Genomic DNA, 24602 nt, shown 5'->3' with positions numbered 1-24602 from the left:
TTGGTCTCATGAATGTGATAAGGCTTTTAAGAAGGCAAAACAATTGGTGGCATCTGACAAAGTTTTAGTACACTACAACCCAAATTTAAATGTAGAATTAGCATGTGATGCCTCAAGTTATGGCATTTCATGGACATTATCGCATGTATTTGAATCAGGGGACGATAAACCTATCTCTTTTGCATCAAGGTTACTAAGTGACAGTGAAAAAAAATATGCCCACATTCATAAGGAGGCTTTGGCCATCATATGGGCGATAAAAAAATATGATCGCTACCTCAGAGGTAGGCACTTTACAATTGTAACAGATAGCAAACCGCTTGCTTCTATGTTTAATCCTGCTAAAGCTGCTTCTACCATTGCGGCAGACAGGCTGCAGAGGTGGGCATTGTTTCTAGCCAACTATGATTACAGTGTGAAATACAAACCAACACACAAACACGCCAATGCAGATGGGCCATCGAGGTTACCAGCAATGGATGAGGAGGATGATATTAATTGTGATGTTGAGGACATGTGTAAAGTAAATCTGTTGGAAATGGATTTAAGTCCTGTAACCTGTGAGGAAATTAATAGGGAAACTAAGAAAGACAGGGTATTGTCCAAAATATTTCATTATGTTATTTCAGGATGGCCTGAGACCATTTCAGAGGAAACTAAACCTTATGCCAGGAATAAGCATAATTACTCAATAATAGATGGTTGTATTACAATGCATGGAAAACTGTAATTCCAAAAGTATTACAGGGCAAAATTTTGAATGAATTACATGAGGGGCATATGGGGGTAGTGAAAATGAAAGCGGTAGCAAGAGATTTTGTATGGTGGCCTGAGCTTAGAAAAGACTTAGAGAATATTACAAAAACATGCACAGGTTGTCAAATCACGCAAAATTCTCCGAGTTACTCAAAAAAACATCACTGGGAATGGCCAGAATATCCTGGAATAAGATGGCATTTGGATTTTGCAGGTCCTTTCCAGGGTAGTATGTATTTAATTGTCATTGATGCGCATTCCAAGTGGCCTGAAGTGTTTAAGATGAAAAATATAAGAACAGATAGCACAATTGATGTACTGCACACACTCATTGCTAAGTGGGGCATTCCAAAAACTATTGTCACTGATAATGGGCCTCAGCTAACTTCCAGTGAATTTAAGAAATTTTGTCATGAAAATGGTATTCGTCATTTATTTACAGCACCTTATAATCCATCCTCCAATGGATTGGCTGAAAGAGGGGTGCAAACTTTCAAAAAGGCTCTCACTGCAGCAACTAATGATAAAGGGTCAAATAATCAGAAGCTGCAGAGATGGCTTCTCAAGTATCGTTCTACCCCACACTGTTTCACTGGGAAACCGCCTGCAGAATTGCAAGTGGGGAGACAACTTCGAAAAAAATTAACTATGTTGAAACAAAGTTTCTCTGAGGTATTGAGTAATAAGAAACACACAGATGTATGTACTTATAAAGTATATCATCCTGGTGATTTAGTGAACATCTTAAATTATGGAAAAGGGGACAAATGGATAAATGGAGTGGTTGTGAAACCCATTGGTAATAAGATGTATGTAATATGTACTAGTGAAGATGTATATTGTGTTAGGAATTTAAAACAGATCCTCTCCAGAGAGGAAGGTGACGGTAGAACCCCTATGAAGAACTTAATAGACTCAAAGACTGCTCATACTAGTGGAAGTCAGGTTTCAGATAGTGAGAACTATCTAAAAGGGGATGGAGTTATAGATTTAGGTTGTGAACATCTACTCAAATCGGCTGTGAGTCCACAGCCATCAGCTGGTGATAGTGGTTTCAAGGAATGCATGGATACATCAATAACACAGGCTGATTCATGTATGGATTCTGAATGTAAGAGCTCCCAAAGTGATCTAGTGACCCCTAAGGGTGCGATTCATAGACGGCACTTTAGGCTAAAGTATACTTTAGCCGGGCTAAAGTCTGCTTTTTCCGTTTCATAAACGCCACTTTAGAGGAAAAATGGCCGAATCGTCACTTTACCGTAAAGTGCCCAACCGGAGCTCACTTTAGGGCTAAAGTGTCCTTTACGGATGAATAAATATGGCTGCACCGGCTGTTATTGAAGTTGAAATATTAAGATATTTGGGTTACGGAAATGAATATGAACGAATTTTTTGGTGAGAACACGGCAGCAAACTGGCGCGTTTCAAGAAATAACCAGACAAGTAATATATGTCTTTTCCCTGAATATATATCGAGTCGGTATTGATGGAGATGACCCAATTCTTATATTTTGAAGTTTAACTCTATCGGTCGTGTGATAATTACAACACAGTTAGTGGTTGAACAGGTTGGCATAATTTATGTTGATTTTATACACAAGTTAATTGTTAAGTTCTTAGGTTATTTATACGTTCATATTCTAGAATTTTCCTTAAAGATACTTGAATATGATAGCAAAATTCTGTTTACATTGGCGTCAATAGCCTTCGTAAACAAAGACTTGATTTTCATATCGTTTGGCCAGCCAAATACTAGTTTCGACACCTTGCATTGCATTTTAAGCGTTTTCATTCAATATTTGCTTAATGTACTCTTTCCGTATGCCTCCATATCACGCTTAACATGTTTCTGTGATTTTGAAACTAGAGTCGAGTTTCTGTTTCGTTTTTCGACTATACATTTGCATGTTTACAATGATGATATAAGATCTCGTCATGAAAGGCAGCAATAAAAAGTAAAACGTACTTTCCTTCATAGCCATATTATCAGCATCAAAGCAATGTTTTCTCGAGGATGTAGGATTGTTATGAAATGTTATTTACACAGCATCACAGACATTTTTTACTGCAAAATTCGTGAATGGATACTCGGGTTAGGTATTCACTTATGTCGAGGCATCTTTTAAAGTAGACAAAGAGATATTTATTGATATAAGTCCATTCTCACATTCAACATGTTTCATTGCGTGGCTATTCATTCATTGGTTTTGATGATATAGATATTCTTGACTGTACATTCTCGTCCATTTCTCTAGAATATATAACCCCTTAGGTCAACATTCCAAGAATTAAAATATTGGTAAGCACAAAAGAATTCAACAAACACCCATACCTCATTCAAAATATGCGTCCAACTGAGACAACCACTGATCGGTAAATTCAAATTAATTGGTAGTTTCAAGTTAACGCGAGAGAATTTCACTATTTCACCCACCTTCAATGAACGTACACCATCAAACTTCGACTAACATGTAGTCCAAATAACCGTATGCAGTTAATCATAGAAAATTATCATAAAATGACGTGAAAATATCAGCATTTGAATATTTACTTCGCTGGGAACATCGAAGGGCATTACCAATGCACGAAGTGAGCTTTTATTCAGCCAACTCAGTAATTAACGTACAAAAAAGCTAGTGGGGAAAAGCTTTCAATGACGCAGTATTCATTTACATTTGCACATAATATGAGAAAACGAGAAAATACAGCTTAATAAATCTTAGCAAAATACAACATGAAAACCCAATCGCCAGAAACATGTAAACAAGTACGCATTTAATATCGTGTGTCATCTTTTTCTTCACTTTTTCGCAGCGTTCATTGCCAACACTCAAATATTTCAATGCATGATCGAGACTTTAGGAGCTAAAGTGCCACTTTATAAAGTGAGATCCTTGGGACGACTCTGAAACGAACTTTAGCTAAAGTCTCACTTTACCGTAAAGAGAGACTTTGTAAAGTGAGCAATTTCAGTGTCGTCTATGAATCGCACCCTAAAACTCCTGAAGGTGGGACTACCCAAATTTCACTCAGACGTAGTCAAAGAGTGAAGAAACCCAAGATAGTGTTTGATTTGTGACTTTAATTTTTGTTTATGCTGGTATTTGTAACCAAATTTTGTTTGAAGGTATGACATTAATGGTTTTCTTTTTTTTGCAAGGAGGGAGGTGTACTATCTCTATGTTGGTAGCACTGCAAGTAAGTGAGTAGTACGGTGCGCAATGTAAAATGTATGAGTGTAAAGTAACATTGGTTAATAAACAGTTATTAAGTACCATGTGACCATGTCTGAACATAACAGTTGTTAACCTATGGTGTTGAGACTCTCCCGATGGTTGTTCAATCCTTTCGTAAGAGTCACACTATGTGCCTGGCGTATTTTGCCATAAGCACTTCTGCGGCTGGAATTCTGTTGCATAACCCCTGCGAGAGCTTTTAAAAAAAATGATTCACGAGTCAGACAAGCATCGCAGTGCAAAAACACATGTGAATAGAGGATCAGAACTCTTTCCACTCCCTCGTATGGTACGCTGCATTCACTGAAGCATAAATTTAAAATTTCGCATCCAGATCTGATGCCTTCAGCAAATTTGGATCCGAAGTATTTGATGAAGGGCAATATCCGCCGATATTTGGATCTGAGGTATCTGATCCGACAATCCCTAGTAACAGCAAGTATCAAACATACATATTTTACAGGAACTCAATTGGAATCTGGTTACCTTTCACCATACTCACTCATACACTGTTATGTACCTTTATGCTTATATCCTCTTATGAATAAATTTTAATGCAAGCAGTTCAATGGAACACGCACCGAATTAGGTTTAAAAAAGGGCATTATAAAACATTATAGATGACCGTAGAATAAAATGGCACGTAATGCAGAATTAAATGCAAGGCTATCTGCTCCCAGGACGGTCAATTCTCTCGCTAAGTACCATGGCTCAAGCATGCAAAGGTGTTGTCATACATTAGTACTGACTAGCCTCAAGTGAAACATGGGAATGAGTAGGGATTGATACAGCAGCTTGAACAGAGGGTTTTCTGCAATCATAACCAGAACAACACAGACTTTCTTCCTTCATCTCCACAGATGAGCCATAATTCCAGAAATGATTTAAAAATTGAAAGCCACGACACATATTTTCACCTATTATCCAATTTTTGTTGAAGAACTGAACACAAAAACTTGAGTCAAACATCCTATCTTGGTTTCCTGGATTTTTTCCAAGCAGTTCCATATACCGATTTTCACCATTCAAGAAATGATCAAACAACTGTGATGCAACATTCACACAATTGAAAAAGGACCCCACAGACTTCATTCCGGGTAGACTAATTTCAGGTAAGGAAACAAAGTTCAGTATTCCTAGGGAAAACTTGGACTGTTCCCGTACATATGCAGGATTACCATACAAATAAGATACATGATGTTCTAATTCATTATCCATGGATATTGAACAGTCTGCAGACGTATGACCAAGTGATTGCACTATATAGGACTCGGACATGTTGCCAAAATCTTCCTGAAGGGAGAACAGGGGCTCAGAAGAATTGAGAGAAATTACAGGGGTATTATGCAAAGAAGGCAGGAGGAAAGATGCTGGCGATGGCAAGTTGCTCACGATAATCGTGGAACCAAGAAGGGTGAGAACCCCGGCTGTGTAACTCGTAAGACAGACAGCTGATACCTGTAATGAGCAAAAAATTATTACAGCAGAGTAAAATTATATTCTCTTAAAAAACTAAAAATTTCATAGAATACTTTACAGTACATTGATGATTTATATACTAAAATTATGCATTCAATACATCATTGATACTACTTTTGATATTCAACTAAAAATTCACACAACAAATTGAAGTTTGAAAACAAGAGACACCACATTTGTTTCTCAAAGACAATGCCAATAATTGTCACTAAGTCTCCATTTACTTAGTCACTTTCCTAACTCCAGCTGTAACTCTCAAGGCTACTGGAATGATAACAGTTTTCCATATAATACAATTAGCTTTCACCCAATTTCAATACTGATACCTTATTGTTAGAGATACATGAAAATAGCACTTTAATTTTAATTTTATAGCACTTTCAACTGTAGTTTGTAGCATTATTTTTTTCTTTATTTTCATAATGTAGGTATCACTAGTAGTTGATGACAGAGTGTGATGAAACACAGTTATTAGAAAAAATACTGAATAGTTTAAATAATTACGGGGTAAAAACAATAATAATTTAAGGAATAACATATTAAGCAAATAAAAATTAGTAGCCTGAATATCATTTAAACCCGCTGAAAATCAACATTGAACAAGTTTCCACACTTTCTTCCTTCAGCCAGTTGCGTCTGTCAGTCACAACTAGATTGTACTGGCTGGAAAACATCTCTGCATCATGATGCTGACTGGTGTCCAGATTAAAAATAAGTCACATCCATACTACGTCTTAACGGTTACGACAACGGAGCTATATCCCGAAATTTTAGAAAGATTATCAACAAGGACAACAGGAACAATTCCCAAGACGCAGAAGACATCATTAGCCAAAAGAAAGCCTTCCTCCCCTACGTGAAAGGAACGACGGATAAGATCGGTAACATCCTCCAGAAATTTGACATTAAAGCCATTTTTATACCAAACGCCCAAGTACGACACCTCCTCGGAAATGCCAAGGATAGGACACCACTTCAAATTGAAGGAGTACACGAAATCCCCTGCCGATCGTGTGAGAAGAAATACATCGGGGAAACCGGACGAACAGTCAAAACTCGGATAGAAGAACACAAGCAGGCCATTCGACTGGGTTACCCTTCAAAGTCAGCCGTAGCGGAGCACGAAGGCACCGGACATGTGATCGACTTCGAAAAATCAAGAGTCATTGCGAGGATAAAACATTTTAAAACTTAGTCTTATTATTAGATATAGTCTTAAGAATTAGTCAATTATAGTGTAGGGGAGCAAACTGCCTGGGCATTGATAGAAAATTAGGACTTCTTATTTCCAAATAATTCTCCAACATTTTTTCCTCCAGATGAAGTTGTTGGGATATGCATCAGTCTATTGCCCCAATGATGCCTGGGAATCCAGCAATCCCAAAAAATTCTTCTTCCATTCTCACAAATTCCTCTCTTCCACTACGAAATTGTATGAATTCTTGGTACAGCATTGATTTACAAAATGGGATCTTTAAATTAGACTGCTTGATTTAATCACTCTTAAGTAGTTCACCAATTACTATGTATCTGCAAAAACTTTTAAATCTCAGGAGCTTCATAGCTTCCTCTTACCTAATTACATAAATGTATATTGCAACTTGAGGCAGGTTAAATTACTGTCAGCTACATAAAATAAACCTCAACGTGAAAATAAAAAGTCAATCTCATTCAGACCATAGTTTGTTAGGTTATTTACAATGCCCTGTAAAATATTTTAATGACACACAATCAAGACTGCATTTTAAGATATACTGGAACAATGCGTTTAGAAATTTCAAAATTTATTTTCAACATAAATATCAAGAGTCAATTGGTAACCACTGCTAACATTGAATAATTCCCACCACCATTGAATTATGATGAAAAATAGATCTGAAGGATATTATATTGCCATGAAGAATTTATAAATATGTATATAAAAGGTTGGTAAGAATTTCAATCGCCTAAAACAGGTCGATTGCTCCCTAGGGAACTAGCAACTGACCTACCAGTTACATTTGGTATCTTATTATTGTTTAGTGAGAAGTCTATCGCAATACATTTTTTTTATTTTTTTATTTTTTTATTTTTTTTTATCCCCAAACCACCGAATACAGCTCATGTTGGCCATTTTACATCGGGGTATTCAACAAATTTAATAATCAAACGCACACGAACAACCATGCCCTGGACAGGGGAAACCTACCCAGGCGGGACTCGAACCCGCGACTTCTTGTTTGGCAGGCGAGGACGTTACCCCGCCACCACCGATAATTGCAATAATCTGTATTATTCATTTTAATAACAGTCTAGCTACTAGCTATGTGATGAGCTACACTTTTAGGTGTACATGATTATTTCCAGGCCTAATTCTAATCAACTTATACTAGCATTACAAAGGTCTTAGCATCAAAAAATTCCAACAGCAATTTTTTCTTTTTATTTTATTCACTTGTATTTTTTAATGATAACATGTGAGGATTATACACCAAATGAAGAAAGAGATTGCTCCATTTTCATGCTTTGATTTTAAAAGATAATCCTAAACTTAATTTCCGAACACGTATACAGATGATGGTTATGACAGAATGATAACAATAAGGACACAACAAAATAAACTAATCAAGTATATTTTATCCTACTAACAAAGCTGCCGGATATATCAAGCTATAATTGATGTTAGAACAATGTAGCGTGTTAAAATTTATACTTCCCATATCTAAATTGTTGTGAACCATCACATGCTACAGTTAAACAACACTGTTTTATATTAACACAATTCATGAATTTGCGCCCACGATCTTACCTCACATCACATACTGACATCTATTTATCACTTCCTTATATTGGGAGCGACAAACTCATCATGCCCAAGAGCTCATGTAAAATAAATTGTGATATACATCCAACTGCAGTAGACATTACTCAAAAACAATTTAATGTCGTTGATACATAATATACTTCATTGAAGATTACGGTTAAAAACCTCTAATTTGCATTCCAATATCTAATTAATACCACAGCTGTAAATGTAATGTATGCAATTAAATTGTCGATGCCATGATTTTACACCTTAATGTATTTATTACTATGCTGAGTATTCAATACACCCATGTCTTGTATAGCGCAAGGGATGCGTTCCTTGGGGTCTTTGCGCTATACGAATTTGCGTTATACGAGAGCGTTTTAACATAGGGAGGATAGGGATGCGTTCCTGGTAGCATAGGTCTTGGGTATTGAATTTCCTCTAAAACATCTATATTCCCATAAAAAGCCTTAGAAAACATTATTTCTATATATATTTATAGTTTAAAACATCATTAAAGATAGTATTCACGCATTCAAAGACTTTTATTCACGTTAAAAAAAATTCTTATGTGCTTTCGAGATTCCATCCTGTCGTGCGGGTGGGCTAACATCTGCTATCTCAGGGGACCGTAATTCGTTGCCGGCAGTTGATGATTTTTCAAACTAGTCTAAAAACAACTATTGTGTCACCCAGGCCCTTTTGTCGCTCATCGAAATGACAGGAAAATGCTACTTTAAATGCCATTTCATAGCTAGCGGAGTTTATGAATGATAAATCATTTTAATTTGAAGTCCTCCGAGTCATTAGCAGCTACGTGAAACAGTCTTTAAATGCCTTGAAACCTGACCCAGGTTTTCCTTCCCTGAAAATAAATGAACGAGAATGCATTCTTTTCCAAAAGAATATCGTCTCATCAACACTAAAAACTAGTTGAGGGGGAAAGGAGCCACTTTCAATAACAGCTTGGAGTTCATCAGAAAATGTTGTGGTGGCTGCGCTATCAACACTTGCAGATTCACCTGATATCGCCGCACTGAAAATACCTGCTTGCCGTTTAAATTCTGGAACCAACCGGAGCTTTCACTTAATGTCTCGGAGCGATTACCACTCTCGTCTTTTTGTACTGATTCACCATGAACTTTCCGTACGTGTAGACCGCTTGGTTGAATTTGGTGCGGCTGAGGTCACTGATATTTTAGCTTCGTCTTTATTCAGAATAAGGCATCGTGAGTTTAAACTTCCGCGCAATATCGCTTTGACGCTCTCCATTTTCAAAGCAATTGACCTCTCTCAAGTCCTCTTCTAGGTTATGGTTTTTCTTGATAAATTCTTGATTTTTCTACACGCATTCCTATTTTTTGCCATATTCTCTTGGTTTTTACTCTGTATGGCTCTATCTAAATCACCTTCTTCTGCTGAACTGTATTCCTGAGACGCAGAAGGGCTATGACTGCGAGGAGGGAACGAAGCCATTGTGTTTAAGACTCTATAGCGGACCCTTTTATGTGTTGATGCTATTCATGCGCAACTCCGTCACCGCTCCATTTCTCCCCCGTGAATATACCGATGACCTTGAAGGCTTTAGCGTAGACTCTCTACCTGGAAGTCAATCGCCCGGTAACCTACGACGGCAAAAATACGTCTCAAACCGTATTGCTGAAAAAAAAACTCATTTCCACTAGCCCCACGCTTAATTAACGATCTAAATTATTTATTATCATTCTGTTAAGGAGACGAGATAAATTACTTCGGTAGGCCGGCTATCTAGACCCAATGACGAGTAATACTTTTGGCAATTGCGCAGCTATGAATTTCGATTAATATATAAACAAAAAAGAAGATTTGAGGCAAGAAATAATATTAATATGCGTAAATTGATAGAAATTTCGTGTGTACTTAGCGCAAGTTCACGTTTTATCTCGAGAGAGTTTAAGATTTTTGATTAGGCTACACTGCGTTGCAATGTTTCCCCGAGGAACGAATTTGCGCTATATCGAAATTGCGCTAATCGAAATTGCGCTATACGAGACATGGGTGTAGGTAGTTAAGAAAATTAATAGGATTCTTTCACTGGTTTATGATTAGCCATTTATCTAACTTTTACATAACACTGTGGGTTATGTGCCCCCTCACCTACATCACCTTCATGAAGTAAGATATTTTAAAGTGCACAACTATACATTAATCATCTTTAGGATACAACTAAAAAAACACTATTACCAGTTTGCTCCAAATCCTGTGCAGCAGTGTTATCTAAGTACATCACCTAGATGAATATGACTAACACCTGAGCGTGTATAATGAATAAGACTGCATCGTTCATTACTTCTTATCTCTTGACCATTAATTAATAAAATCTACCCAGAATTTGTAGTACCACAATATAGTATAAACATACTGCAATACCATTATCTTCGGTTACCTTAAAAATCGTGAACTATTTTCATATTTGCCACAGTTAAAATAATCAGTAAAGGTTATATTAAGTTCAGTAATTAAATTTCTAATTAGGTAACATGTGTCATCTCCAACATCACCGAAAGGCCAACATCGATCAAGCGAAGGTTAAGGCATCACATAATTTTGAAATTACTTTTACTATGGTTTTGACTTGTATGGCCATTACACTTGATTTACATACATGAAACTAAAATGTAAAATTGAACTCCTTATGTAAGCTGAGGTACCAAAATGCTTATCTTGAAATCAAGGTTAACTTATGTACTTACATGGAAACTTGACGCGACTATTATCATACACACAATATAATTCTACATGCTATTTACTCTAACAGCAGCACTGATATTAATACTAGCTAATATAGTAAATTTCTTTCCTCAAGATAATATCCTTCAAACAAACAACTTGAAATTTAACGTTACAAACCTTCGCAACTACTGACTGATTGAACTACCATTTGAGTCCATGCAAGTATACTTTATATTACATACTATTACCGCACACATAGCAGTTATAATAAAACGTATGATGTAAATACAAAACCATCAACGAAACAACAACAACAGTAGGAATATCTTCCAACAACATACCAGTGTCTTCATAAACAACGTCAATCTCAGCATTTCAATATTCGTTACTCTCATGTTGAAAACCCGCTAAATTTAAATACCGTGTGTTCAAGCCACTCAATTTAACTGCAGGCTTTCCGTTACGTAGAATCTCAGAGCTATTAAAAGCTATTCCACGGGTGATATGGATGATTCCTTCTGTTTCCTTTGTCCTGTTATGAATACGCTCTAGGACGAAATCAACGGCAGGTTTGGATAATCTAAATTTCATTTTTAAACTCCTTATTCTTCGTATATATCATACGCATTCACTTCCAAGGACCTGTGGTGTGCATGTAAGTTGAAATTATCTATAATTATATCCAACTCCTCATCAGATGATGACAGTGCGTCGGACCTTCTTCCGTCTCGACACCAGAAGTCCTTATTTAATTCTCACAGAGAGATTTTTTGCGCACGTTGTTCTTACCGCACAGTAACCAAATTTCCCTTACCCAATCTTTCTGAGATCGCGGAAAATATTTTATTAAAATTGTTTATATAATGAAATAAATCAAAAAATCAATTTTATATACTTACAACGCACTTGGTTTGAAATATGTAAAGACAAAATAAATACCTGCTGAAACACATTATTTTCACTTTTGCTTTATTATTCACATAAACTCAAACCAGGTGAGCGCATTCTATTGAGAGCTATTGTCATAAATTGAAAGCCTATTTGCCGTAGAAATGTTTCCTTAACCTGGATCCGCCCAAAATATTTTTTTTGAGATAAATAATTGACATTCTAGGGAAATGCCAAGGGTCTCAATTTTACTATATTCTGAAAATATTACATTGATCAGTTCTGTAGTTTCCGAGATACAGGCTGTGACATAAATGTCACATTGGGTGGATCTGTTGTCTTTTGGTGCAACGTAATATTTCCCAGAAAAAGCAAATATTTTTCGCATTTGAGCTGCACTGTTCATTTAAATGATAAAAAACACTACAAAAACACATTATTCTTTACGTACACTATTTTCAAGCTTTTTTTAAATTTAAAGTAAATTGTTTAAAAATTTAGCAATAATTTTCAGAGTTCCATTGCCTGCGATTTATAAATTTTTCAATGTTAAGTGTGATGTTTTAAGGTGTACAAATTTTCTGGATTTTTTCAATGCTATTTCACAAATGTGGAATATTTAAATTTATAATGTTTATATTATAAACTTGTCAAATACACATCAAGAAAAATTATTTCAAATTTATGTAAATTTTTCGCCAGGAGTGCTATGAAAGTACAGAACCTCAAATTGACACAATCAATGGATTTGCAGTTGAAGGTACGTTTAAATAATATTTAACATGGCTAATAAGTAAAATGGTTGAAAATGCATTTCCCAAGTTTGGAAAATACATAGAATAAATATTCGAGAATCCAGACCAGGGAGACGCCAACTATCGGCCGAATTCGAAAGTAGAGCTTCGAGGGAACCATAGGTGGCTAGGCATTTATCGCAGGAAGCCACGTTGATCAAGCATTGGTATTATTCGGTATTCTCTGATTTCTGCACTTATTTTGTTGGCAATTAGCTATAACTACGTCGTAAGCAATATATTTTATCCATTAGTATTGTGTTTGAGGCTTTTAAGGTCATTTTCATTGCTACAAGTCGTCACTCAACTCTGATGTTGGTAATATAGAAACCACGTTGCGAAGTCATAGTCATTGTAGGGTAGGTATATTCAGTTTTCTCTGGATAAATTGTTAGTATTAAGCTTTGATAACTTCGTAAGTAATGTTTTTTATGCATTTATATATACAAGTGTGGTCTTCTAATTGATTTGGATCACTGCAATTCATCATTCCCCTTGACTGTAAACCCCGACGATGGGAAACCACGTTGAGAAATCTTTGGCATTTTTGGGTATATTGAGTTTTCTCTAATTACACTGGACGGCAAAAATAATTTTTTTGAGCCCTGATACCATTCCTGCTAATTACTATGTAAAATGACCTCCTGAATCCTAACATGACATCCGCTTTCCTCCATCACCCACCATTTTCAGGGGGAAGCCCCTCTCTAATTTTCATCACTTTGCAATGACTTGGAGGAATGAAAAGGATTATATAAGCATTTATATTTCTTATTGGGTCTTTGAGAGGTGAAAAGTCCGAAAACATGATAATTAATGGTAAGGTTGTAGATTTGGGGGGATTAGTTTCCGTTAATGATAAAAAAAAAAACACATTAAAAATTATCAACCTTTCCTTTTTTCGCAATTTTTTCACTTATTTTCTTCATATTTCAGCTCCCATTTTATTTTCCCATACCTTAAATATCCCAGAATGATGGAAAAATATATATATCAACAGCTTATATCAGCAATAATAAAAATATTTAAGAACACGACATAGAAAAAATAATGAAAATGTGTGCCAACAGTTCAGAAGTTACGCTACCTCGCTGGCGCCCTCAATACCACATGCGCATAAACAAAGAGAAAAATAGCAAATGTGAAGAACGATGAATAACATAAGTATTTCATTTCCCTTTATACACTGAGGTAGAAGTTTCTCATGCAAAAACAGCAGTAGGCCTAATATATCATCATGCCCGCATTCAATTTCCCTGAAAATCTCCTCACAGATTTGGAGATGCCTTCATGGAACCATTCCCAGTGTTAATCTGAAACTGCTCCTAAATATTCTATGAAAAGGTCCAAGTGTGAATGAAGGAAATGCATTTTTAGAGACACGTTACACCCCATGACCCAATACGCTGACAGCAATTCCTCGACATGAGCGACATAATCATCACTTCTTTGTTACCCAAAAATTTCTAAAACACGTTTCAGAATCCAAGCCAAGCTCGATTTTCTTTATAATTCAGGTGTTTCATATACGTCGAATCTTGGAAAAGTTTCCTAATCTGGAGCCCACGAGTTCCTTCCTTGGTTTTAGCTTCACTAATTGTAAGACGAGGGAATTAAGTTAAAAATTGAAATTCAGCTCCTGTCTTGTCGATTGCTTTCACCAATTATTACATCCGTCTCAATTTGATGTGCAATCGTGGCAAGTGAATATTTTCTGTCGAAACTAGGGAAACATGAGGAACATTTTTATAACCATGAGTGAAGCTTTCTTGCAGAGGCCAATTCCGGACGATGTAATGTTTTTCTCGGGCGCGGCTGTTGTATTCACAAAGGAAGTAGCAGTATTTCGTGAAGCCTAATTGCAGTCCCATGAGTCGAGCGAAAACTTTCAGATCAGCGAAAAATAACCAATTATAATCACGATAATTAATACTTTCAAGGACTCAGCTGATATTTCTGTACGTTTCCTTCATATCAGCAGAGTATTCTGACAGGGCAGAAGGTAACTCATTCTCATTGGCCAACAGGACCACTTAAAAGCTTGCCTTTGACGAATCCATAAACATTCTACATTTTTATGGGTCACATGGCATCATCAGTTCTATCAACAATGCATTTAATTACAGAAATAAACCAAGCCTTCACCTTCCATAAAATTAATTTCATTGTTGACTGTCTAGTCCGATAGGAAAAGATTTTTATGCCCTTTTTTAAGAGATTGCCATTCATTTACGCAAAACTTTGTGCCATATGTTACAGTAGTTCGACCAAGTATTTGGTTTAAATTACTGTAACTAGTGGTGTAGCAAACACTTGGAGCTTAATCCTAGCCCTGACCGCCTACTTAGCAGCCAAAGTAAAATTTGTAAGCAGTTTAAAGAATTAAAGAAAGAGGTTATTGTTGCGATGTTTAAGTCAATTCACCGCAAATATAGTAGAAGCGATGAGGATGATTTTTACACATGCGTAACATAATTACACATTAAATCACAGTAATAATCACAACTCAAGCCCACATACTGACATTCACTTGGGAAAAGCCGGAGTGAAACAACTTCTACTGTAATCCTTGTGTGGGCTTTCACGGTGGTGAGGATTCAGCGTGGAGGTTTTCGGGGTTACTACCGCGTAGATTCTGTAGATTGATTTGTGATCTGATTTGTCTGCAGAGATGAATCTATGCGGTAGGAACCTCGAAAGCCTCCACGCTTAACTTCCACTGTTTTGCACAATTTTAACTACTTGGAAAAAAAGGATCCTTGTCCAGAACATCGAAAGAGTTGACCCTGCGATCGCTAGAGATACCGAGGGAAGATGACGACAGCTTCAATACACAAAATTGATTTGAGCGCCTGACGCTTTGTGAGATTAAGGAGAAAGAATACTTTTAACTGCAATGAGAATATAAAATCTTAATCTTATATTTTTCGTGGAATTAGAGAGTATTACTTTTCCTTTTTAGCTGCGAGAGCTAAGAGAAATGCCGTCCAAGCCTGAACGGGCGAGGCATTGCGAGGGCCAGCGTAGTAAAGTGAATCTTCCGAGCTATTGCTACAAATTTTGATTATTGTTGCTATGCTATGCAGCAAAATATTTTTACACCCCTCAAAACCTTTAGAAAAATTTAAATGCTAAAATAATCGTTTTAATTCCTCCAAATGACTGAAAAGTGATAAATATTGGAGGGGGGGAGCTCCACCGAAAATGGTGGGTGATGGGGAAAAACGGAGTTCATGTTCAGATTTAGGAGGTCATTTTACAGATGAAGCAGCAGGAATGGTGTCAGGGCCGATAATCATGCCGTCCAGTGTTATTTTGTTAGTACTGCGATAACGTTGTAAGTAATATATGTTATACATTACCAATAGTCAATACTTTCCAAAGCCAATACTTTCAATTCACCGCCTTGCTGGCTAAGGCAACCAATGGGCATTAACAAGTCCCGCATTTAAAATACACTCTCCCTCCGTGGCTCAGCAGCTTTTCGTTGTTGCCCCTAGGTATCTAAATACCTCTTTATAACCAAGAAAAATCTTCCTCGACATATTTGCGACATATAGCGGGATGCCTCGACGATACTTCCTACCACAGAGTTGTGCTCCTACTACGCCTATGTTATCGTCAGAACACTAACCTCGCTGCGTCGGCCATATTGTCAGCGCCTTCAGCGCCGCCATCGGTGATTTGAGTCTCGAATACATATTTGAAAAATATTCTCACAAAACATAAGAGTGTAATACAGTATAAAATTGAATGAAATATGAATAAATTTGTTTCAAATAAACTATAGATTGATTTAGAGTTCAATGCCGGCATATACGTACCATTTTGAGTGGTAGGTAGTAAAGCAACATTTGTCCATATTACATGCATCGCATGCAGTGCAGTTGACGGAAGCGCAATATTCTCCAGCACGGCGGCGCCATCTTTTATTTAGTAAAGCAGGGACTAATTGATCATTAGCATCATAACATATTTTACTGTCTGCCTCTGTTGAAAATGAAGTAGTACGGCAGCTAATCTTGGCTTCGCATCGATGCATGGTCAGTTATGTTTGCACTATTACACGCCTGATCTCTAATAAAACAGCAACATCCAAAGCCAAGAAAAAATATTTCACCACCACCAAAACTGATTGTCTTCCGCTGAATGAATTGCATGCAAGGATGGATACCAAAATACGCAATCATACTCCTGCCAAAAGAGAGTTTTCTCAGTGGGAAAAATCACCCCCGAAACGTTCTTTCAATTTAGTGATCTACGGCGAAGCTCCCACAATTTGTCTATTTTGTCGGGCATCGTATTGTATGCACAGTGAAGGTATTTACTTATCACAAGGAATCTATTCCTTTGCTTGGCTACGGCAAGCATAAGAGTTTTAAACATCCCCCGAATCTTCCCAGGAGCATCGCTTGGATGGAACCTTGTTACAACCCCATAACAGTAAAATTCTTATGAAAATTTTCATCTCTATACTGATACCAGGAGATGAAAAAACAATGAACGTAGTCTAATTATCTTATTCTGCTGTGAGAAAAAATGTCATCCGAAAAAAACCATAACAAAAATGTCTACACATGATTTTTCCTTTAATTCAGGAAGATCAGTTTCAGGCAATAACCTATACCTTACAAAAAGATCTTCCCGTCGCCAATTGGCTGCTTCTATTTTTCCTTTTTCCTGTTGGAGAAGTGATGTAAGCTTCGTTGACTTTGAATCCTTTTCGTTACGTGTAACTGATACCAAAATTCTTCCAGACTTCTCTTGAAATTCATTAGTATTATCATTATCAAGCTGCAAAACAAGCTCCACTCTTGCCCAAAGTTGTCTTCCCGTTCAATTTTCCACAAGTCCACCAGCCTGGTCATCTGCAATGTCCTAATCAGTGACAATAGTGTGTTTGCATGGGTGAGGAATAAGCATGAAACCCTTTCCATTTAGTGCATACATGTTTGAAGTTCACATATGTTTAATGAAAATTCCATGTGTTATGTTATTAATTTATTATTTAAGTTTTAATAGCCTTTGTTTTAGCATCGAAATTCAGCAGGGTAAAACGACCTGTAATTGGCTATTTGTTACGTGACGTCATCTACCATAGTATAGTTGCAAGCGGACGGGAGCATTGATGAATAACTTATATTTCACGTATTTTACGTGACATTTCTTCATTTATCTGCAAGTAAATTTGCAAAATGGAACCTGGTTTCGTTAAGGCTTGCTCAAATAACCTCCTAGACGTAGACCCCTTCGTGATCGGTGTATACCTAGGGCCTATCTTCATTTTTGTAAGGTCTGTAACTTCGTTTTCTCCCGAGTTGGGACAAAACAGACTCGTGAAGCGTTTCATCCAACACTTAAATCTCCAACTCGATTGCATATAGACGATGAAGTAAAGAGTGAAGTGAGTTGTGAATGTAACATCTTCGAGGAAATTATTTCTTCCATGCTGGTTTAACCAACCGTATACATTTCGATCAAAGGTATCTGACTATTGCGAAGGGGATATGTTTCATATTTGAACTAGTTTTGCTTTAGGGATACATCGAACGCGTATTAATTTTCATTCTTTTGTTCGCTTCTAAGTTCTTTTTGATTTTAATACGTATTGAACCTATTGCCAATTCATTGTGAGCTTTCACCAGTATGTACATTTCACGCATTTCGTTGCGCTGTTGTTCGTTTTTGTTTTGGTCATATTTTGGTTACGGTAGGAGTGATAGTGAAATTCAAAGTTTTTTGATGTTACAATAACTGGTTTAGCAATTTGTTTCAGCCTATTCATGTAATTGTCTTCGCAATGTTAACGTGAAATAACGTAAACTGATTCTAAGTCGTTAGTGATGTGTGAGATGTGAAGAATCCTTACGAATTTCAAGGAGTGCAAATTCTTTTAGTGTGGTGTGCAGAGTGATTGGAAAACCGATAATTATGCTTTATTAGTGTTACATAATAGTGTTTTATATGTATTGTGAGCCAAGTTCTTCATAGAAACAGTTGATTCGGCATATACTGATTTTAAGTATCAAAACGACAGCTCATCAAATGTGTGCTTGGTAGTGCTATTTGTGATATGATGAGCAATAAATATGTACAAGTAAGGGTAATTTTGCCTTGTTTTTTATACATTAACACCTCTAGTAAACTATTTTTCTCTATGTTTCGGCACTTTTATGCTTTCAATATTTGAAAATTTAAATGTAGCGAAGCAGGTTGTTGTGTTTCCTCAACTATAACATTTTAGGAGTTGCAAACATATGTTACTAATTGCTCGCATGTAGGTATTTGCAATGCATCAAATTTGTACCATTCATACATTTACCGTAACGTTATTTTCTTTACGATTCTTGGTTAGTGGTACTTTTCTGGGGCCAAGAAATGGTCAGGTCTACCGGACGGAAGGGCGACCCTTTTTCGAACCCTTTCTCGGGCTCTCAGAGATAATCCGGGTCCTCCCGAGACGGGCGTCACAGTATGAGGTAACCGCTGCCGATATGACCTTTCGTAGTACATTTTTTACTTTACTAATGCCCGTACTTGGAGGTAAACAATTACAACTATCATACTCATTGCCGTTGAGCGATGAAATGCGTCTTTTGATCGAGGTTCTACGATGAGAAATAAGGATTTTACGAAAAGTGATCAAATTGACGCCCATTGCCTCCGCTGAATTGGCAAGGCCGAAATTTTGTGAGTGGAGGGGGAACGCGAAAAGCTCCTTCTTCTCCCCCCACCCCAATTTTTAGCTTGTCCACGTGTTTCAGGTGACGAGGTTCCTCAAAGGTGTTTGGCAGGGTGTGAGCTTTCGCTGACCTTCACTACTTCATTTAATCTTCTGTATCTACATAACTCCATGCGAGCCAAGGGTGTCTGGCAGGGGGTGACCAATCACCAAGATCACCACAAGCGCATGGTTTCATTCCTGAAGAAAGGGGTAAAGTGATCTGAGAGTCGTTAATACATCAGATTCATTAATTCAAATAGCAACCGTACCAAATAGAGGAGAGAGTATTCTTAATTTATTAGCGACAAATACACCTCATCAGGTAATAAACGTGAGCACTGTTGAGGGAATAAGTGACCATAAGGTAGCAATAGCAAAGTTTTCTCTAAATACCATTGGAAATTTTGAAACGGATCGTACAATTTTCATTTTTAAAAAGGCTTATTTTGATTGGTTTAAGAGTTATCTGAAAAATGCTTTCCCCGTGTTTCAATAATCAATGGTAATGTTAAAGGTAGTGGGTACTTGGAAAGCTTTTATATCGCTCGTAACTTTGGCAATATATAGCTACATCCCTAGTAAAACAAAAAAGAAGGTAGCGAACCGAGATGGCATTACGCGGAAAGGAGAAATTCATTGAGGTGACAGAGAGTATGCCATACTAAGATGAAAAGAGTCAGCACGGATTTATCCCCTAATGATCTCGACTTAATAATAAACTAAAAAATGTAGGTTATCTAAAGCCAGCACGAAGGAATGCATTCACGAATTTTAAAAGAAAAACACTAGTAGAGCAGTTACGAGATAACCCAAAAGAATTTTGGTCTTTTGTTAGGGAAGTTCAAGGAAAACGATCTACCGTGTGTTCGCTAAGAAACGATAATGGAGATGTGTTGACAAACAGTTCCAATAAATCCAATTATTATATTCCTACTTCAAGAGCGTGTTCAGAGAGACCTCTGAGAACTCACCCGAGACAGATTACAATCTGTGCATACGAAAGATGTCGCTTATTAACATTTGTGCGCACGGAATAGAATGTATATTGAAATCGCTCAGTCCAAATAAATCACCTGGTGCAGACAAAATCCCTTCTCGTGTTTATAGAGAACTAGCCTCAGAAGTTGCCCCCTACTTGCAGTGAATGGGTTTGGTTTTGGGTTGAAAAATAAAGGGGTAAGTTCAAAACTTTTCTCAGACAAAAATTTTTCCAGAAATGAGAATAGAGTAGTAGAAAGAAAAATCAGCGTTTCAGAATCAGCATTACCGATTTACAATAATACAGGTATTACTTTAAAGCACGAGAAGCGTCAGTCGAGCAATACTTTCAAAGGCAGTCAAGGCTCAAGTCATTTTAATAGTGAGACAATAACTCATGCATTTCCATTTATCAGCGGTATAGAGCCTGTGAAGAGTCTATTCGACAAAAGCAAATCAGAATTATTCCCAAATCTCAATAATACTAGTTCCGAAGTTTTAATCGTGGCTGTGGTTAATTGCCGTAGTTTAAAAAATAAGATTCCCGAATTCCACCATTTAATTCATAGTACGAAGTGTAACGTCATTTTCGGAACAGAAAGTTGGCTAACAGATGATGATTCAGACCATGAGATCTTCCCAAAATCGTTCACTGTTTATCGGAAAGATAGAATTAATCGAGTTGGGGGCGGAGTTTTTATAGCTGTAAAGAATTCAATCGTCAGCCAAGCGATAACCGTAACTGAGACCAGCGTTGAATCAGTGTGGTGTTTAATTAAATGTCCAAAATTCAAAACTATTTTATTATGTTCGTATTACAGACCACCTAACTCAGATATAACGTCAATGTTGGATTTTCAAAATCAAATAAACAGCGTAGCATCCACGTATCCTGAAAAAAATTGATTGTAGGTGGAGATTTCAACGTACCTTCTATAGATTGGGAGACTTATAGCTACATTCCTGGTGGGAGGGATAAAGTGATCTGCGAGGCTTTATTACACACTTTTACATCTAATTCATTGTTTCAAATAGCATCGGCACCAAACAGAGGAGACAGTATTCTTGATTTATTAGCGACAAATATACCACACCAGGTAATAAACGTTGGCACTGTCGAAGGAATAAGTGACCATAGGGTAGTAACGGCAAAGTTTTCTCTAAATACCGCTGTAAAATTTAAAAAAGAGCGTAAAGGTTTCAATTTTAAAAGAGCTGATTTTGATGGGTTTAAGAGTCATCCGAAAAATGCTTCCCACGAGTTTCATGTATCAGTATTAAAGTTAAATGTAGAGAATACTTGGAAAGCCTTTCTTTCACTCGTAACTTCGGGAATAAATAGCTACATCCCTAGTAAAACAGTAAAAGAAGGCAGCGAACCGAGATGGCACGACGCGGAAGTGAGAAAATCATTCAGGAGACAGAGAGCGTGTCATGCTAAAATGAAAAAAGTCAACTTGGATTTATCCGCTAATGAACGCGAGCTAATAATTAAAAGATATAGGATGACTAAAGCCGCCACGAAGAAAGCGTTCAGGAATACATTCACGAATATTAAAAGAAAAACACTAGTAGAGCAGTTACAGGATAACCCAAAAGCATTATGGTCATATGTTAGGGAAGTTCAAGGTAAACGATCTACCGTATGTTCGCTGAGAAACGACAATGGAGATGTGTTGACAAGCAGTTACGATAAAGCCAATTTATTAAATTCCTACTTCAAGAGCGTGTTCACCGAGCCTTCCGAGAACTCACCCGAGACCGATGACTATCCCTGTATACATAAGATGCCAGCTATTGACATTAGTGCGCTCGGAATAGAAAATATATTGAAATCGCTCAGTCCAAATAAATCACCTGGTCCAGACGAAATACCTTCTCGCGTATATAGAGAACTAGCCTCAGAAATTGCCCCCTACTTGCAGTTAATATTCAGTAAATCCATCAAGCAACGCGAAGTACCTAATGACTGGAAAATCGCTAATGTAACACCAATATTTAAAAGTGGAGACAAGGAACAGCCATCTAATTACAGGCCGATATCTTTAACGTCCATCTCATGCAAGGTCCTTCAACACATCGTAGTCAGCTTGGTAATGAAACACCTAGACGCGCAAAACTTAACATGGCAACTCAACATGAATTCAGGAAACTCAGTTAGCGCTTTTCGCCCACGATATTTTAGTCTCCGGGGAAGACAACATTCCAGTAGACGCGATTTTTCTTGATTTCAAAAAGGCATTTGATGAAGTACCCCACGGAAAGTTAATTATAAAACTGAAATCTTACGGTCTAGACGAAGATACCATTTCCTGGATAAGAGAATTTTTGAGCGACCGCGTCCAAAGAGTAGTATAAGACGGTGCAGTCTCCAATGAGGTTCGAGTCACTTCTGGCGTTCCTCAGGGTAGTGTCATAGGCCCACTCCAATTCCTTCTTTATATAAACGACATTGGCGAAGTAGTACACAGTAAGTTACGATTATTTGCAGACGACGCTGTAGTTTACAGAGAAATTCGTTCCAGCAAAGATATAGATGAACTAACGAATGACCTTGCTGCTATCCAAGCTTGGTGCGATGCTTGGCAGTTAGAACTAAATTTGAAAAAAATGCGTCGTAATGAATTTCTGGAAGAAGAACAACTCCCTACAACGTAACTATATAATTCGGGGTACCCAATTAGAGACTGTTGAATCCGTGAAATATCTAGGGGTTAGACTCAATAATGATCTATCGTGGAATAAACATATTCGAGAAATAACCGGTCAAGCTGATCGTAAAATGGGTTTTGTTAAAAGAATATTAGGAAAGTGCGACGACAAAGTGAGAGAAATTAGCTACTTTTCCCTCGTTAGACCACATTTGGAATACGCTGCCAGTGTTTGGGACCCTCATGAAAATGGCTTAATAACAGAGTTAGAACGCGTGCAAAGAAGAGCTGCCAGGTATGTGAAAGGTCGTTACGATAGTCTTGTTAGTGTAACTGACCTCTTAGATAAACTCGGATGGGAATCTCTGTCGGACCGTAGATTGAAAAATAGACTAAACCTTTTTGATAAATTCAAGAGCAGTGTCTTTTCTGACGAAGTTAACTATATCTTACGGACGCCAACATACTACGGAAGATCAGATCATATGAATAAAATAAGAGAGATAGATTGTAGAACAGACAGATTCCGAATGTCATTTTTTCCACGATCAATAAGAGATTATAACAGCAGCGATAGAACTTGTAAAAAGATTGCATGACTTGTAGTGCAGCTTACTAACCTATGTAAAACTTAACGCATGGTTGTTAATTCTATTATTATTTCTAACGGCACATGGTAGTATAATTTGTAAAGTATAGGTGACGTTTTTTGGACCGAGTGGTGGCAGTTAGACGGCAGTTTTCAAATTACGTCAGATTTATTCAAGGAAAACATATGAATTTGTTACCCAAACACGTACTTGTAAAAGCATGATCAAACTTTCTATGATGTAGAACGAACAAGTACTGGTTTTTTTCGTAACGTAATAAGTTTAACTCCACCTCAAAAATGCCATAAATAACGGTTTGCATAAAATATCTTTCATAAGTAATATTAAAGGTCTGTCCGGAAAAAACGGGAAGTTTCCGCCAATTTCATTTTTTCGCGGGAGAATAGATGGCAACAGTTTACTTTTTATGAATTTTAATTTAGTTTTTCATATAATAGCAAAGTATAAAATCAATCTGTCGAGTAAAAGTCACGGAAATCCGTTGCACTGAAGATAGGGGTGAATTAACGAACAAACTGACAGCAGTCCAAGCATGTTACGATGCGTGCTAGTTAAAGTTAAATTTGAAAAATTGCGCAGTGGTGAATTCTTGAACATAACCTACCCGCAACGAAGATATTTCATTCAAGGTACAAAATTTGAGACTGTAGACTCCAAAAGATTAAGGAGTTAGACTCAATAATGATCTATGGTGGAGGAAACATATTCGGGAAATGACAGGTCAAGATAATCGTAACTTAGGCTTTTTAAAGGGATACTAGGAGACTGTGACGACTAAGTGAGAGAAATTAGCTACTTATCCTCCAGACCCCATTCGGAATACATCTTCATGTATTTGATACCCTGCGAGCCACCACCTGGCTGTTTGGCAGGGGGTGATCAATAACTACCAATGTTGTCATCCTCATGAAATAGGCTTTAAGCATAGAAGTTAGAACGCATAGAGAGAAGAGCTGCCAGGTCCTTAGTGTAACTAACCTCT

General features: G+C 37.1%; 2 protein-coding genes across 3 annotated transcripts in view; one reads left to right on the top strand and one right to left on the bottom strand.

The window, feature by feature from the left end:
- Positions 1-780: 780 nt before the first annotated feature.
- On the top strand, positions 781-4229 carry LOC124170580 (uncharacterized protein K02A2.6-like). The gene is made up of 2 exons (XM_046549379.1): positions 781-1896; positions 3752-4229. The coding sequence occupies exons 1-2, from the start codon at positions 781-783 to the stop codon at positions 3836-3838; spliced, it is 1203 nt and encodes a 400-aa protein (XP_046405335.1). The 3' UTR covers positions 3839-4229.
- Positions 4230-4386: 157 nt separating this feature from the next.
- The window catches only part of LOC124170578 (protein CNPPD1), a 105680-nt gene continuing 85464 nt past the window's right edge, over positions 4387-24602 (bottom strand). For both annotated transcript variants that reach the window (XM_046549377.1, XM_046549378.1), the window contains exon 6: positions 4387-5453. In XM_046549377.1, the coding sequence (XP_046405333.1) occupies positions 4734-5453 (720 nt within the window). In that variant the 3' untranslated portion in view covers positions 4387-4733. The remainder of the gene's footprint in view (positions 5454-24602) is intronic.

The sequence above is a fragment of the Ischnura elegans genome, chromosome X, assembly GCF_921293095.1.
Source record: "Ischnura elegans chromosome X, ioIscEleg1.1, whole genome shotgun sequence".
Classification (NCBI taxonomy): domain Eukaryota; kingdom Metazoa; phylum Arthropoda; class Insecta; order Odonata; family Coenagrionidae; genus Ischnura; species Ischnura elegans.
This window is presented reverse-complemented; position numbering and strand designations above follow the sequence as displayed.